The 17,819-nt window shown below is 38.1% G+C and overlaps 2 protein-coding genes across 2 annotated transcripts; both read right to left on the bottom strand.

Moving 5' to 3' along the window:
- Positions 1-7,958: 7,958 nt before the first annotated feature.
- Positions 7,959-8,639, bottom strand: LOC114747222 (ATP-dependent DNA helicase PIF1-like). The gene has a single exon (XM_028935515.1). It carries the CDS (start codon positions 8,637-8,639, stop codon positions 7,959-7,961), a length of 681 nt encoding a protein of 226 aa, XP_028791348.1.
- A 1,937-nt stretch (positions 8,640-10,576) lies between these two features.
- Positions 10,577-13,748, bottom strand: LOC114747221 (uncharacterized). Its single transcript, XM_028935514.1, has 5 exons — positions 13,735-13,748; positions 12,963-13,645; positions 12,295-12,469; positions 11,347-12,177; positions 10,577-11,081 (listed from the first exon to the last, which is right to left on the bottom strand). Exons 1-5 carry the CDS (start codon positions 13,746-13,748, stop codon positions 10,577-10,579), a joined length of 2,208 nt encoding a protein of 735 aa, XP_028791347.1.
- Between the last annotated feature and the right edge of the window lie 4,071 nt (positions 13,749-17,819).

Below are 17,819 nucleotides of genomic sequence, written 5' to 3'. Positions count from 1 at the left end.
TATTTGTTATTTTTAAATGATAACTTGGAATTTTATTAGGATTAAATGCATGACATTATTCTGTTATATCTCCTCTTCACTTATCAGGACTACTTTTGTCATTTTACATCAAAAATTAATTGCCCTTCAATTCACAGGCCTGCAAAAGAATTTGAAATCCTTTGGGCCTTAGATGTTATGATATTGCTTGTGAGAGTCTTTAATGAAGATCTCCAAAGCCGTATGGCCCATAGAGAACAGCCCACATGCCAGACTGGCGAGTTCCCTTGCCCGTGATATAACGGGGGAATATTGTTGGAATAAAAGTTAAAAAAGATATACAATGGCTCTCATAACAAATGCACACTGTTCCTTGCGTAATGCAGAAAACACTATGGCACGTACATGATTTGGGCTCTGCATTTAGCTGCTAAAATGTATGGAGCTGTTAAAACCTTGGAAAACAATTCATTTACTTATTCCTTAAGAATGTTTCTTAGCAAAACATGAACAAAATAATGATTATCTGAACAATAAGATCATTTAGATTCATCAAAGTGGATTTTATTTCCTACTACTTTAATATTTCATTATTATCAAGTTAGATATAAACATTATACGCTCAATATATGGATATTTTTTCCAAAGGCATTTTTCACAGATCAAACACAAAACCTCGTGCATAAACAAATTAAATTAAATCATGAACCTTTTGATAAAACCAACTCCTATTTATCATCAAAATGAAATTTTACTATGGCGAATTTTTTGTTGTTGCTGTGTACAGGTTCTATTAGAGGCAATCCTATTCAAATGCGAGCCTCTTATTAATCAGTTTGTGAAAATATAAAAGATCTACAGAGTGGGCAGGTGAAGTAGTTCCTGAGCAGCCATCCTTCAATGCAGTTAACATGGTACACATGCCCACATCTAGGCAGCTTGCTCACTATATCTTCACCATCAAACTCCAACAAGCAAACGGAGCAAACCTCGTCCTCCATGTCTCCATCTAAGGAAGAAGAAGAATAGTATCTCTGCACATCCTCGTACCTTGACACCGGAAGTACCGGAACTTCAGGCCACTCTTCTCGTATGGATTCTCTACTTTTGTCGTTACAATTAGACAAAAAACTCAACAGAGTCCTCTTTAGTTGGAGCAGTGGGATCCATAAACATGTGTAAAACACAATGGTGGGCATCCACAAGCGAGACTGACAAACCCAAAGGCAATTCATATTTGTTGGTCACTGATCTCTCTGAAGCAAAGAGTTTAAACACTACAACTTTGTTTTGCTTTACATGTATGTATATATATATAGTGTTGGAGAAGATGAGTTCTATAATGTGTACACACCGGCCTTCTTGATAAAATATGTACTAAATATCAATCTGTATCTTGGTTTATAGAATAAGATATTAGTTAGTATACATTGCTTGTCTGACTTTGGGAATCGTCAATGCCAATTTATTAATATTGAATCCAAATGGTCTGCTGCATTTATTACTTTTTAATTAGTGTATATCATATTGAGATGTGCAAAGAAAACATAAATAAATTTTGGTCTGTTGATTATCTTTTCGTTGACAAATTAACACGTCCCACATTCTCCCGCGCTTTATAATAGACTAGTATATTCCATGCCGGAACTTTGGGTCCAACTCATACACATTGGCACCCCGCAATTTTATATTATTCTTATTATATATAAAATGGAGATAATTCAGCTTTCAACACCATGATAAATTTCTGTTTTTAATGTCACATCATGTCGACAATCAATAGTAATTTTAAACAATATATTCATGTATTTATTTTACTTTACAGTATATGATCACCAATTGCCATCCGTACTGTTCTTCTTAAGAAACTTGTATGGCTGGCCGGTAGGATTTCATGCATGAGGAATAAGGTTTCGAACATTATTTATTATGCTCAGGAATTGTTGTATCAGTCTTGTTGACAAATTTTCATCAAGAAAATTAATCAATTCTTGCAATATGAAATATCCTCCCATTTACCTCCTTTAGAAAGTATGGGAGTGTTACGATTTAAGGAGATAATGAAAAAAATCCATAGATTGAAATTTTAAAATTTGTTTCTCAGGTTACTATTCACTAGTAAATTCTATATTTTTGGTTCAATTGTGAAAATTCATAACTAATTATAAAAAAAATCGTATTGAGGTGATTCAAGTCTTTATTTAAAGTTCTTTTAATTTTCTATAGGAAAAAATATAAATCTTGACTTAGACCTTTTTTATTTGTACAGTTAGTTTGTCGAAATTTGCTCTTCATTTGGTAAAAATTATACCTTCCAGTTTTTCTGTCCTAAATTTGAGCAATCATAACTCTTAGCACACATATCCATTTTAAGTGATTTACTATTCTTTTTAAAGTTCAGGATCTGTACTTTAAGCATATCGAATTTAATGAGCAGATTTAATCGTTTGCCTTACTTTCACTTTATCACAAATTCATGGCTCATTTGGAGATACTTTATCCCCCCTACTTGTATTAATAATGTATAAATATGTTTTTTTTTTTTGCATGCAGTCATTCCAACATTGCATAATTCATTCTCATGCATTAACTTGTTTCATCATCTATGCCATTATTATTATTTAACTTTACATAATATCATTAGTACTATCTATATATACATTGACATAGAAATTACATAATGTAATATAATACATTATTTCTTCAATTCTTCTCTTCATTCTTGCATTTCCACATCTTGCAACCTTATTTCTTTGCATATCATACCTCTTATGGTTGGTTAAGGAAGAGTGAGATTTGGGAGAATCTTAGTAACAAACAATAACTACCTAAACATATATGGCAAACTTGGCATTCATAACATGCTTGCAACTTAATATTTTTATAACATAATGACATGTTTGCAAATCATCATGCATTTATCATAAAATACATAAGCCTGTGGCCTACTTTAAACATATTCACGTTCATAATGCGTAAGTTAATAAAATCACATAAACATACAAGCATGCCATACATGCAAGCAAATATCATGCACATAAGAGTAGAGTAAAGTCTGCTATCTTTAGCCTTTTACATTCAATCTTTCTTTTTGCTCATTTTGCTTCTAACCATCAAAGTTGCTTGATCAACCTTTCCCTTTCATCTTTCTTGATGTCACATGACCCTAATCACATTAACACATCATTGCTATTCATTTGTTAGAGCCATAGAACTAAAGACTTTTACAGATGTGATAGTTGGGGAAGTGTGTGTGAGAGAGAGATAGAGAGAGAGGAATCATTCTTTAAATGGAACAGCTCTAATTAAGCCACCTTTTTTTCCGTGATATAGAATATCAATTCTCCAATTTCATTCTTAGTTCACTTTGAGGCTTTTTTTTTCTTTTTAGAATTAATGCTTTCTGAGCTATAAAATGTTATCAAGGATGACAAGGCAAGCATCATTGAACTCCCACAAATTCCTTGCAAAATTTGTAGAATTTATATTTGAAACATATGAAACTTAGGACATTTATACCTGGGTCTCTAGCTATTTTGGTAAAGTAGACTATCCTTGAACTCAAACATAATTTGATCATTTGAAAGATTGGATTATCATGTATTTTATTTTATTTGTGTTTGTTTTTTTAAACTAAGGTATGCACGGTCTTAATCTGTCAAAATTAAAACTGTCTTAATCATTGAATGGGATCTCCCTCCATTTTTAACATTCACTATGTTTTTTGTTTTTGTAATTAAAGTTTGAAGCTTATTGCCTGTACTCCTAGATCTTTTGTGAGGTAATTCTTAAAACTTATTTAGGTTTTGATTTCTAGTTGAATGGCATTATTTTGTTTCTACTGAAACATTATTCCTAGTAGTTTGAATAATTAAATGTTACTTGAGATGTTATTTTTTTTCCAGATTATTGAATGACAGTTAGGATGTGGTTATTGAAATGGCCTTGCTGCTAGTTTGCTGTTTAAAGTTTGGTTAAAGTCAAATAGGGGGCATAAAGCCTTAAAAATGCTCATTTTTAAGTCGTCATGCTGTTAAATTTTTAAAGAATGGAATGACACATGAGTGAATTTTTTTAATTACTAGTTGTTAATAATAACAACTAGAATTACAAGTTTGCCAATCATCTCTTAAAGGGATATTGGGATGGGGTAGAACATTTTGTTAAGTTTGCAATTGAGCATGCGGATGATTGTAGTATGATTATTTGTCCTCATTAGAGCCGGTAATATGGGTTGTGACCCGCGGGCCAGCCCGCCAACCCACTCTAAAGAGGCGGGTTAGGGTTGGTTTTTTTCCAGCCCACCGAAAAACGGGTTACAGCAGCTCGGACCGTTTAACCCGCGGGTTAAAACGGGTTAGCCCGTGGGTTGGCGGGCTGGCCCGTATAACTCGCCATAATATTTTTTTAAAATTTTATATTTTCTCCTTTTTTGGTTTTCCCTCCGAGACTCCTGAGTCCTGACTCCAGTCCACAGTCCACCAAAGTCACTAAGACACTAATCTGCAAGACGCCAAGACCGCAAGTCATAACCCTAAGTCCCTTACCCTTCCGGCCTTCCATTCCAGTTTCAGCAGCTGACCACTCATCACTCGAGTACTCGGCCAATCGTCCCCGACGACTCCCCCCCGTCCCTCGCCTCACTCGCTCAGGCGCTCGGCGGCGTCAGCGCTCCATCACTCAGTCACTCCCTCCTCTCACCTCTCGGCTCTCAGTCACTCCCCAAGGAGGCAAGGACCCCAACACTCAGACTCAATCACGGACTCACGGACTCACAGTCAGTCTTCACTCTTAGAGTCTCAGTGCGACACTCGCTGACTGTGCCTGACTCTCACTCCCTCAGTCCCTCTGACGGTCCGAACATCACCGCTCACGGAGTCACGGCCTCTCGCTTAGGCTCTCACAGCCACGGCTCACCCTCACCTCACGGCACTGTCACCGGTCACGCAGAGGCAGAGTCCGAGAGACCGAGATAGTAGGCTCTCATCTCACACAGACACCCTTCTCTCAAGTCTTGAACTCAAATCCTCAACCTCAATCTCACTCACTCTCATCTCTGGCGACTACCGACAGCGACTAGGGGCTCTTGGAGTTGGTAGCTGGTCTCGCACTCTCACTCGCAGGTCAGAGGCAGAGACAGAGATCGCGTTCGGCGTTCGCGTCGCTTGAGTCCGTCTCCCTTCTTCATCGTCGTCGAGCTCCAGTCTGGGTTCTTCGAGCTCCATTGCTCCAAGTCTCCCTCCTGCTCCGTCGGTGACTACTCGCCTGTTCTGTGCAGTGTCTCCTCCTCTCCCTCTCGGCCTCTCGGTAATTTGCTAATTCATTGGAATACTGGATTGATTAAGTCATTAATTTAACACTTGTTAAGGCTGAGATTGTGACTGGAATACTGGATTGATAGATTGATTATTCTTTCTTCAGTTAAATTTCAATTTTTTTAGTTATGTTTGGGCGGTTTGGATCTGATTGAAATAGATTAGTAGAATTTAATTTTTTTTTCAATGTTTTCTTGTTTGTGTAATTGTTGAATGGAAATATGGAATATCTTTTGCAGTATACATAGTTAAACCAAAATGGGTGATGAGGCACATAAAAGAAAGTATGTTGACAATGCTGCTGAAAGTAATACTATTCAAGATGAATCTGCTCCACCCGTGTCTTCTATGCCTGAATCAAATAAAAGGGCTAAAAAAACGACATCTGAGGTTTGGAAGGTTTTTACTAAAAGTATTATAGATGGCAAAGAAAAGGCTACATGTAATGGGTGTGGAAAAGTGTATTTAGTTGGTGGTAAGGATTATGGGACTTCAACTCTCTGGCGTCATGTTAATGTATGTGTGTCTCTTCCAAAATATAAGAACATTGGTGCCATGATGATAGATCAAGCAGGGAATGTGAGGGCTAGACAAATTGATCATAACAAGGTCCGGGATAAGATTGCTTTTGCTATTATTAAGCATGATCTTCCATATTCCTTTGTTGAGTATGATGCAATTAAGGATTTACTTTCATATTTAAATCCTGATTACAAGAACATTACTAGAAAAACTGTTGTGGTGGATGTTTGGAATTTCTTAGTCAAAAAGAGATCCTAAAGAAAACATTAGCAAACAGTCTTTGTAGAGTGTGTTTGACTTCTGATTGTTGGACTTCTATAACTGGTGAAGGATATCTTTGTTTGACTGCTCATTTTGTTGATGATAAATGGAAGCTTAATAGCAAAATCCTTGCATTCTCTAAGATGGATCCTCCTCATTTTGGGATTGAATTGGCTAAAAGGACACATGATATATTGAGGGATTGGGGGATTGATAAAAAGGTATTTTCTATTACTTTGGATAATGCTTCAGCAAATGATAATATGCAAAATTTGCTGAAAGAACAATTGAATCTGACCAATAGCTTGATCTGCAATGGAGAGTTTTTCCATGTGAGATGTTGTGCCCATATCTTGAATCTCATAGTGTAGGAGGGCTTGAAAGTAACAAGTGATGCTATGCATAAAATCAAGGAGCATTAGATATGTAAAGCAATCACAGGCAAGGTTCATTAATTTCAAGAAATGTTGTGACAATGTTGGGGGTATTGAAACTTCAATGGGTTTGAGGCTAGATGTACCGACTAGATGGAATTCAACATACACAATGCTTGAAAGTGCTATTAGATATCGTTGTGCTTTTGTTAATTTAGCTTTTCATGACACCCATTACCACTATTGTCCAACAAATGAAGAGTGGTCTAGAGCAGAAAAGATGTGCACATTCATAGAGCCTTTTGCGGTGATAACAGACATGATTTCTGGCTCATCATATCCCACTGCTAACATGTATTTCATGCAGATATTTACAATTGAGTTAATGTTAAAATCACATTTGGATGATGAAGATCCAGTGATTCGGGATATGGCTGTGAGAATGGTTGAGAAGTTTGACAAATATTGGAGTGATTATAGTGTAATTCTTTCTCTAGTGATTGTTCTTGACCCACGGATGAAGTTTGATGTCATAAAGTTTTCTTACTCAAATCTTGATCCCATCAATTATAATGATAAGGTTGAAAACATTAGGAGCAAGTTATACTATGTTTTCAATTATTATAGAAATATGGGATCATCAACTTCATCTTCGGTCCCTTTTGTTGGAGAATCAAGTTCAACTTCTAATCTCAATGTGAGAACTGAGATGGCAGTACCACCTTCTGACTCTACCTCTCATGATAGTGATGATGAAGGCACCACCTACTTGAAAGCTTTTAGGGTGGGTTTGAAATTCTTCAATACTTATGACTTAAATGTCTTTTTTGCTGTCCCTTTTCATTATTTAGCTTTTACTAATTCTTTATTTTAATGATTAATACTGCAGAAATATCTTAAATGTAAGAGCAAAGATGCCACATCATATTATTTGGAAGAAGTGCCCCTTGATCCTAACTTGTTTGTGAAATTTAATGTTTTGGAATATTGGAGGACTAATGCAGCTAGGTTTCCATGCCTTTCAAAGATGGCATGTGATATTCTTAGTATTCCAATTACTACAGTTGCTAGCGAATCAGCTTTTAGCATTGGTTCAAGGGTTCTCACAAAACTAGGATTTTCTCCCCGTGCGCTGCACGGATGGTTGCTATGCATGTAAGTTAATCGCAGAGTCATAGAGTTCTTGACGTGGCATAATAATGGCAGCTGTCATATTGATACTACAAAGTTGAAAGGCTGTTCGTGAAATGGATGATTCGGTCACCTGGAAAGGACATTCTGAAAGACCTCCCAAGAAGCCACACCACAAGTAACGTTGGTGGAAGACGCCCCGATAGAATCTTTCACGTGTGCAACTATTCTTTATAGAAGCTCTTTGTTAAGTATGCATTATTCTATTTGATTAATTCAAGACTGACAAAGGAGATGAACTGTGAAGTACTGTTGAAGGAAGTCCTCATAGTAATAGTGCGAAGACTGTAGTCGGTCCATGACAATGAGAATGAGGTCACTCCAAATGCACATTCTGGAAGACTTCCCTGTAGACAACATTTCTAGTAACGTTCGTGGGTTTACTGTCAGAATCGAGGATCAATATTTTGAGACCGTCCACATTCCTGACCCTTGACAATGCAACATATAGCTGTCTATGTGTGAACACCGGCCTGGGCAGGTACAAACCGACGTTTGTTAATGAATGGCCCTGGCTCTTGTTGATGGTCATCGCAAAAGAGATTATGAACGGGAACTGTCGTCTGGTCATTCTGAACGGGAGGGTGGTCTCTGACGGATTCATGTCCATGCGGTGGATGAGGACCTGATCACCTGTGCTCGTTCCGTTTAATGTGACCGCCCTGATGAAGTTCTTGCCCAGATATGTGATCCTCAGCCTTGTTCCATTGCATAGGCCTGCAGACTGGTCGATATTTCGCAACAGCATGACTGGTATTCCAACCTTCAAAGAGAGCTTGTGCGGCGGCATCCCGGAGCAGTTTATGGTGTTGAGGAATTCTGTGGAGTACAAATCCTGGAATGAGCTGCTATCCTGATCGGTGCTAGAGACAGAGTCAGAGCTGAGATACTGAACGGAGTCTCCGGGGAGGAGTGACAGCATGTAATCGTTTATCTGGTCGATGACATCGGTTGTGGGGGCCAAAATCGCCCTTTCTGTGAGGTAGTTTGGATGCATGATGTTTTGGTGGAGTGCTGGATATGTGGATGAGACTATAGAGTGGATAGGGTCAAGGGAGTCTGTGATGAGGAAATCGATCGGGATCTCAATGTGAAGGGAATTGAAAGACGACGCGCAGCGGAAAAACAACTCGAAATTTTAAGACTTTCAACCCCTTGCCCGGATCTACCGATCGCGTTTAAGTTAGGTAGTAAGAAGCATTACCTTCGGTGTTCGATTTCCTGGTGACTCGATGATTCGGCCGTTCAGGATGCTTCTGCTCGCCTCCTTTGTCGTTCGAAGTCGACAACTCCGGTCGGCTTCCTCTACTGGTATCCACACGAGTAGCCCTCAACCTCGAACGGCGTGCTAGCGCCTATGTCCGTCTAGGGTTTTCGAAATCCGTCCTCTCTCCTCTCTTAGGCCGTCTCTTATCTGTCAGTTCTCTCACTCTTAAACCCTAGCTCCTCATATCAAATATATAGGATGCTATATAGGTTTAATTAATAATATTTAATTTCGAAATTAACTCTAAATTAATTCCGAAATTAATACAATATCAAATATTGCCTAATCAGATAAGAGAACAATTAAATAAATATGGTTTAAATTAAATCCGTCTCACAGATTTAATTCACTTATTTATTTAATAAAGAGATGACGGAATTTATATATTTAATTTATCCTTATAAATTAATATCTCTTATATTTATATATATATATATACGAATTTATATATATATATATACACGTCCACCCTATTTATTCATTGAATCTGGACATATCTTAGATTCAATGAATCTGGACATCATAACTCGTGTTGGGCTATTTTGTGTGCGACCCTGTAGGCCCATATGAAGTTGGCAGTGGGCTATTAACTATAATGACTCACAAGTCGTAAGCGGTCTCTAACAAGACATCACGACTACCCAAAACATATGAGGATCATTGAACGATGCAACCTTTCATACAACCATATCACGTCCCTTTTGTCACACGACATTTTGGTCATGGATGAGGCATGGAGAACGTCATCCTCCTATTCATGACCGTTACTTTCTCGATCCCTGAGTAGTCTGAGTATAGAAACGGAACTACTTTTCCATTATAGTATGGCCATACATTTCTCAGACTCACTCATCGAGGGGCCCAGTAATGTCTCTCTACGAATGTGAGGGACAAATTCCATCTTGACCATTCACATTCCTCCGCATGAAAAACCACTAAGCCTGAACATAGTCTTTATGATCACTCGGTCAAAAGTGACTTTTGACTAGGTCAAAGCTAAGCGTTTCTGATGTAGGAATCCATGATGATCTCAGGTCAAAGGGCATAGTGACGTGGTTTGTATATGAGAGAAGCTTATGACTTAACCCATGCAGCTCTCTCATAGCGGGTCGGTCCAACACCTTGTACTCTTACATGTGCCTATGACTTTAATTTATATCTCTATATATCTTTAAAGTCATACTGGTCTTATTTCATCTTTGCTCCCACATAGATGACCGACCAGGGACATTTAGGATAAACCATGAGTTATCCAAGGATAGTCATCACAGTAAACATGCAAATAATATGATAACTTAATTAATAAATTCATAAATTAACAATGTCCAAAACAGAATGATTGGCCCCTAGGGCACAATTTCCAACACAATGTCCGTCGTGCCCTTATGGGGTAGTCCAATTATACCATCACCAACGTCAAGCAACCATTTGGAAAATTTACTGATCTTTTTTTGGTCTATTGCCTCTAATGCCGTCTGTAGGCGCATGTTTTTAGTGAGCTGGAACAGCTTGCACACCGACCAAAGAACGGATGAGTTTATAGCGGCGTCTATAATGTCTGCACGGAATCCCTTCGGTATGACAGGCAATATCTGCCTAAAATCTCCCCCCATGACGACTCATTTGCCGCCGAATGGGAGGTCGCACCTCATTATATCCTTTAACGTTCAATCGACAGCCTCCACACAGTGCCGTTTTATCATTGGTGCCTCATCCCAGATGATTAATTTTGCAGACCGTAGTAAGTGAGACACAGGGGAACCGTGGCTAATGTTACATGTGGAGTCTTCATTTATGTCAATGGGGATTGCGAATCTCGAATGAGCAGTCCTTCCTGGGGGCAGTAGAGTCGCTGCTATTCCGCTCGATGCGACGTTGATGACCACATCTCCATTTGCTCGTACTGCCGCGGTCAAGGCATTCCAGAGAAAGGTCTTGCCAGTGCCCCCGTAACTGTAGACGAAGTAGAACCCATCGGTTGTCCGGCTGACCGCATTGAGGACCTCGTGGAATATCTTTATTTGCTCATTTGTCAGTGAGGCTACCAACCTTGCGGCATCCGCGGCACAAGCATCTTTGTCATGGCTAAGTTCCTGGAGTAGCAAATTGTTTGTTGTGTCCAAGAATTCGGTAGAGCTTGGTTTTGGCAGTGATGGGTAGTCGTCCAGTGACCTGCCATTCTTTAGGAGCAGCCTTTAAATCTCAATCAGTCCAGCTTCCTCCCTATCTAAGTTGGTGATTGATATTTCTGCAGGTCAAAAAAAGTAAGAGATGTCATTGCCCGGAACGTGTAACATCAACAGATGTCACTAATGGGGGTGACGACGTGGTGTCGGTGCAGGGTGCGCATTATATGTCCAGAATGTTGTGTGAGTGAAACATAGTTTAGGTGATGTCTATTCTACCTTGATGCCGTGGGTCGTGCCGTGGTATGTACAGAAGGTCTTCACATATGAGATGCTTTGTTTGCTCCCAGACTAAAATGGGGTTAGACAAGCAATGGCATAAGAGCATGCTGACGAAGAATCTCCTGAGGTACTGACCTGTAGCCCAAAAGGCTGCCTCTTTTACTGCGTCGATGTACTCTTGATCATCCTGAAGCAACCCCAGCGCGTAGCACACAGCCCTAAATGTTGGTTGGACGACGTTGTCTACTGTCCTGATGTCTCTGTAGCTGAGAGGCCCTCTCATCTTAGTTAGCAGGACCTGGAGGTAGTAAGCCTCACCTTGTGATGGTGATACATGAGCTAATCTGCTAACAGAGAATCCTCTCTGGCGCATCCTCCATTCCCTCTTTTGCTTATTGAAAGTGTAATACTGTGGAAACTCGGTATATGTTAAGGTCCTTGCGAATGAGTCTTCTTTATTCTTGGCGAGCCATCCGAGAAACATTGACTCCTTCACCCGGGGCCTTTCAACCAGTGAAGGCATTTCGTCATTGGCCGTGTAAAAAACAGCCTGCTGATCTGGGAGATGGAAGCTCAACCTCTCGACAGAGGGGTATCTGCGGTGAATGTCAAATGAGAATATTCGCCATGCGCCTTCGCAGGCCGAGATGTATCGGCAATTAAGGTAATGTGAGATCTCATCGAAATCACGTTGTGAGCTGCTGGGCTCATCGTTGTGGTAGATCCTTGCGATGACACGGTCATGGCCCTTGCTGATGTATTTGAACAAATATTTGATGGCCCTTGATTGGTTTGTCTTCTCAACATTCAAGTGGCCTTGGAAGAGCCATAACAGTTGAGCGTTGTACGGCACGACATATCTGTTGTCCAACTAAATCCCTTTTTTCATAGTCGTTCTGCCATTATTCCTCCTGCAATATGTGGGGTACCCCTCATCGTCTATTGTTGTGTGTGCCGCATATCTTCTGGGGAAGTACTTTGAGCACTTTCCGTCCTTCATGCAAGGTGATTTCTGATTAGAGCTGCCACAGGGTCCATGGATCATGAAATTGGTGACGAGCTCGTACAGTACAGGGTCTGTGTCTTTGTCTGGTATCTCTGCTGAGATGATTCTGTCAACGTCCTCAGCTGTCTTGGGTTTGTCACAGGGCTCTATGAATAGAATGATGTGTGCGTGTGGCAGCCCCCGCTTTTAGAACTCTATCGTATATATCTCTGAAATTTTGCATATCAACATACAACAGTGGTGTATTTTGAAGTTACAGAAGTAAATGTGATAATTTAACTATAGTTTTTGTATCTGTTAGAGGGTGGTATATTGTGTTAGACGGTCTTTGGAAATGGAGTATGTATGTCCCCCGTACTTTATGGAGAGGTGATTAAAGGGAGGTTGTATTATTACCTGCTCTGATTGTGCCGAATATTTTTTTGTCCTTTATACATCTCATCAGTGTTATTAGTTTGAGGCTGAACATCCTTGTCAAAATGTTGGGTTGATCAGATGGGCTGAGGTTGTGTTTCTGGCAGAATCTTGTTATCTCAGGCCATGCGGGATTGCAAGTGAATGTTAGGAAGATGTCGGGGTATCCTGCCTATCTGCATATGGCCATTGCATCTCGGTAGTTGTGGATCATGTATCTAGCACCTCCAGTGAAAGAAGAAGGTAGGATTATCCTCTTTCCTGTGTTGGACGGATCTGTTTCGCCTCTTGTGACTGCATCAGCGAGTCCTTTGTATAGGTCAACCCTGAGCTCTCTCTGGTGTCTCCTTATATAGTCAAGCCTCTCACTCTCGACCATTGCAAAGCCGTCTATAATGAATTGCTGTAATAACCTTTTTGAGTGTAGTAACACGGAGTCCTCTATATTTCTGTCCATCAGTATGAAAGCGAGGTACTCCCGTATTGTGAGGTACTTTTTCTTCTTTGTGCTAATAAGAGATGCGTCGTTATGTTCCGTCTTTGGTACGAATCCGTTATTGCCGTAGTGGAAGATGAGGGGATATTGAAGAGGCAAGTAAGACTTGTGTAGTTCATGGACGCGCTTCAAGGAGCCTACTTTCTTTTCTATGATTATGTCTCTGTTGACATATGATTCATCAAAATCTCCGACTATCAACGCGGCTACCTCCGACGCCATGGGCAGCTCATAATTTCTGCTCCTATCGTTTGATTCTTTGAGGAGCCGTATCCGAACATCGACAGTGTTGTCTTTGCGAAGGATCTCCGATGCCATACGGTATTTCTTGACCAGGGCGTTATGCTGATCGAGGCAATCTTTAATGTCGAGAGCAATGGCTTCATCAACAGCCGATTTGTCTGGATGGTGCCTGCAATTCAAAGCCAAGTGGTTTATTTTGAGCTGTGTTGTAGAGGGAACATGGTGATGGAGGATGTAAGTAGCATGAGGGGGACGCACCTGATCGCTGCCATTCAGTTCCCTATTTCATTGTCTGTGTCGTAAATATACAGTTGCGAGTACACAGGGGGGCATCCTTCAGGTGGCAATAAGCTTCCCAAGAGATGATAGTTTTGTCCGGACATGGTGAAGGAGTAGGGGTGGCCTCCATGGGAGTTGAGGGAATGGTCAATCTTTCCTCCCATGGAAGTGAAGCAGAACATATTATTGTATGCTCTGATGTTTGCCAAGAAGTTTTTAGATTTCGGATGTCCTTTTTGGAAGAAAAGGTGCCGGAATTGTTCTGGTGGCTTCTGGAGGTAAGGCACCACAACCTTGCCGTGATAGCAACAAATCGAGAAACGTGGGTATTCAGAAGAAGAGCAACGCTTAAGGCGCTCACCTAGCCAAAGTAAGGCCCGACAAAATTGACACTCATAGATGGGGTCACCATCATCTAAGTAGCCTGTACACGACACATGAGGCTGGGTGCATTCAGTGGCACTGGTTGTTTGTGTGTCGTGATGGGCAACTTCTATACTAGTACCTATGTGTAAGGTGGGGTTTCATCGAATTATTTCTCTTGGTTGAATCATTACCATACACTACCTATTGATTGGGGGGCAATACACTACCTTTTGTTTGTGTTGATAAATGATAAAAGAAAACATATATGTTTCATGAAACTTTCTTCCTCCTTGCCAAACACATATGAGAACACGTTCGGTAGGGAAAAGGAGGAACAGTGTAGTTAATAGGCCATAACACCTCTTCTATTGAAAAAATAAGGGGCAAAAATCCCAAAAAAATCATCTCAATTTCAAAATTCTAAATAAAAATTATTACAAAAATATATTGTCATTTGTTTTTCAAGAATAGTCAAATATATGATTTGAGATGTTGAAATTTAGTAGCTATTTTTAGAATTTTTCTCACAAAATAAAAGCTCAATTACAACAGCCATTTCATTGAGTTCTCCAGTGTGATAGTTAAGGAAATGTAACTCTTTCTTCTTTTCTGTTTTTTTTCTTTTTTCCAAAAAAGAACTACAATTTCAAAGATGATAGTAACCTAGTCTTATCATCCGGTTTTATATAAATGGTATTTGCGTCATCTATTTGTTTTTTCAATTTATCATATACGGATGTTTTTATTTCTTTTTCATCAATATCAAATATATACGCACAAATTAATTCCATGCAAGGTCTATTTCCCTATATTATTTATTATCGGATCAAACCTAAGGTTTACCCAAGTTGTGGAAAGTGCTCGTTGCTATAAGCCCTTTTTTTTCCTAGAGAGTTTATATGTATATTTCTTTTCAAAATTAATAAATGTTGGAGGCATAGTTGGAACCTGAAATTGGACTTTTGTCGTATTATATAAAATATAAAATTAATTATGCTATAAAACTTAGGGGTGAAACACTTCTGTCCCCTGGATTTCAAGTATCACTATGAAAATGAAGTTGCTATATTTCTACGCAACTAACTTTATCCCAGGCACTATAGGAGTTAATGACATGAGACATCTATTCGAGAAGGAGGAAGTACCTGTTATGATATGCTGATCGTGGATGGGATTGACGGTAGCATCTTCGTTGGTTGTGTCCTGAAACCGGCTTTTCTTTGATTTGTGCAAGATTGAGTCTTGTATATAATGACTTGTATGATCTGTCTTTGAATTATTTCAATCATTAGCACAAGATATGAATACGGTTACTACTTAAAAAGCATTAAACAACAGGTTTATTGTATCTTTAGTCTTAACATTTTTATGCAATACCCATAAAGAGAAGTCAACCAACATCTGCTATATAGCAAAATGCAGAACTGAACCCATCATTCTAGAATCTGTAAGTACTATGTAATCATTCAAGTGTTTTAATATTGCCTTCACCCTGTAATGTAGATATTTCCAGCTTTTAAAGTACCATCTTTATTAGCATGTGGAGTCTTAGTTCTTATTTGACAAATATAATGTGCACCAAACAATCCAATCTTGTACAATAATGATGCAAAAAATCGCAGTTATAACATCAACAACAATCATTTACTTAGGATAATAGTTCCTTAATATAATAACACCTATGCATAACTTCATTGTTATCTCATTTAAGCACTTGACTCCTTTGCCGTATGAGAAACCATTTAATGCCATATTCTGGAAAATTTTCCAGATTTTATGTTACAAATTTGGTTGATTAGAACCATTAACTGGAGCAAAATTTATCACCCTTTAATCAAACCACTCAGTTTGTATAGGGTATTTTGTGGCATTTTCTAATGTTAAAAAATTATATAAATAGTAAAACTATGTAGTTTGATAATGACAAAACATTTAGGTGAAAGACATAAAGGGAGAATTGTCCTCATGCCTTAATGTCAGAATAAGTAAAATTTATCACCCTTTAATCAAACCACTCAGTTTGTACAGGGTATTTTGTGGCATTTTCTAATGTTAAAAAATTATATAAATAGTAAAACTATGTAGTTTGATAATGACAACTACAATAATTAAGAGATGCAACATAGATTATATTTTCTAAGCTATTACTTTAGTTGTTCATATGTGTATATACACAATCTACATCTATATACACACACATATATATTATATTTTTAAAGGAAACTCCATGAACTATCATTCAACTGTTAAATAGAGTCACGAATCCTTTTGTTGATGAATATAATTTTGCTTTAGCAATGGGGTAGAGAGAAAGCAACTAACATATAGCATCATAACTAAAGGGAAACTTGCCTTGTTGAGAGCTTTGAAGGTCGGCCCTAGATGCAGTGTTGTCCATGTGGGTTCTTTCGAATGTGGGAACACTGTAGAGATAATCTAAATGAAGGCAGTGGAGTGTGTAATAAGCAAAAAGTTAATCTGATGCAAAGAGAGGGTAACTGTGTGGACGCAAGATGGTAAAGCCCATGATAGTATGCTAATTGCATTGCATTCCTCAGTGGTGTTATTTGCCTTTCAATTATTGATTGTTAATTGGGTCATTTAATGCCTTGTATCAGTTCACTTTGTGCAAAAACAAACGGATTAAGTTGGCTATTACACTGCAACAGACGAGATGCAAATGGAAGAACTCGACTGTTACGCTGCAATCGGTTAAATTTATACATAATAATTGCTGTAATTATCACCCCAATACTCCATAAATCTACTTCAACACTGTAAGAGCTATGGAGCACTTCAGGTGACAACTCTGGTTTTAGATGACTATGAACAACTCCTTGAAGATGACAATATGCTATTACCTTTAGAGCTTGTAAAAGAAAAGTTTTATCGTCTTCTTCTGCGTAGCTTCCCCCTCTAGACATTTAAAATGATTGAAAAGGAAATATACGCATTGCTCAATTAAACTTGTTTATTATGTAATGTAAATAGGACTCCGCAATCTACAAGCATAATTAGATTAGGGTGCTCTAGGAAAAATTTATTATATTAATACAAGCATATAGTCTACTCAAATTAGTTAATTAAGTCTTGCACCAATAATTAGGAAAATATATAAATATTTCACAATAACTTATTATTGGTATTAAAAAAACAAAAAGACTATCTAACATCATCACTAGCCTTTGTGAATATCATCATTCATAAAAATACAGCCATGTTTATTTAAAAATAACAATTTTTCTTCCATGTATATCTAACAGATTTAAAATAACAATAGAATGCATTATTGTATTTTAGGTAGCTCAAGAATCACTTAAAATAGATTGTATAATCATAATAGATAATAGGAATAATTAATTATTATAAAAATAATTTATATTTAAGTATAATTGATTATTTTGATTAATTATTAAGTGCCGAATTATTATATTAATTATTAATTATTAATTAATATATTTAAAAAAGATCTAGGTGAACTGTGATGATGAAGGAGTAATAGTAATAGTAACAATTTGTAAGAAGGTAATTAATTTATTGAGTGATATATAAATCAGACAAATATGAACAATATCTAATTGTGTATATTTAATTAAATTATTAGTGATTTTGTTATTTTAATTCATCAGTGATAGCAAAATGCAATCTAGCTTTCCAACTCCTCCTAAAACTATTAAATTAAATTAGGAAGAGAAATT

Source organism: Neltuma alba, unplaced genomic scaffold, assembly GCF_004799145.2.
Source record: "Neltuma alba isolate B1F8T4 unplaced genomic scaffold, ASM479914v2 tig00005267_pilon, whole genome shotgun sequence".
NCBI lineage: Eukaryota > Viridiplantae > Streptophyta > Magnoliopsida > Fabales > Fabaceae > Neltuma > Neltuma alba.
Note: the sequence above shows the minus strand (reverse complement) of the source record. Positions and strands in the feature narration are given on the sequence as shown.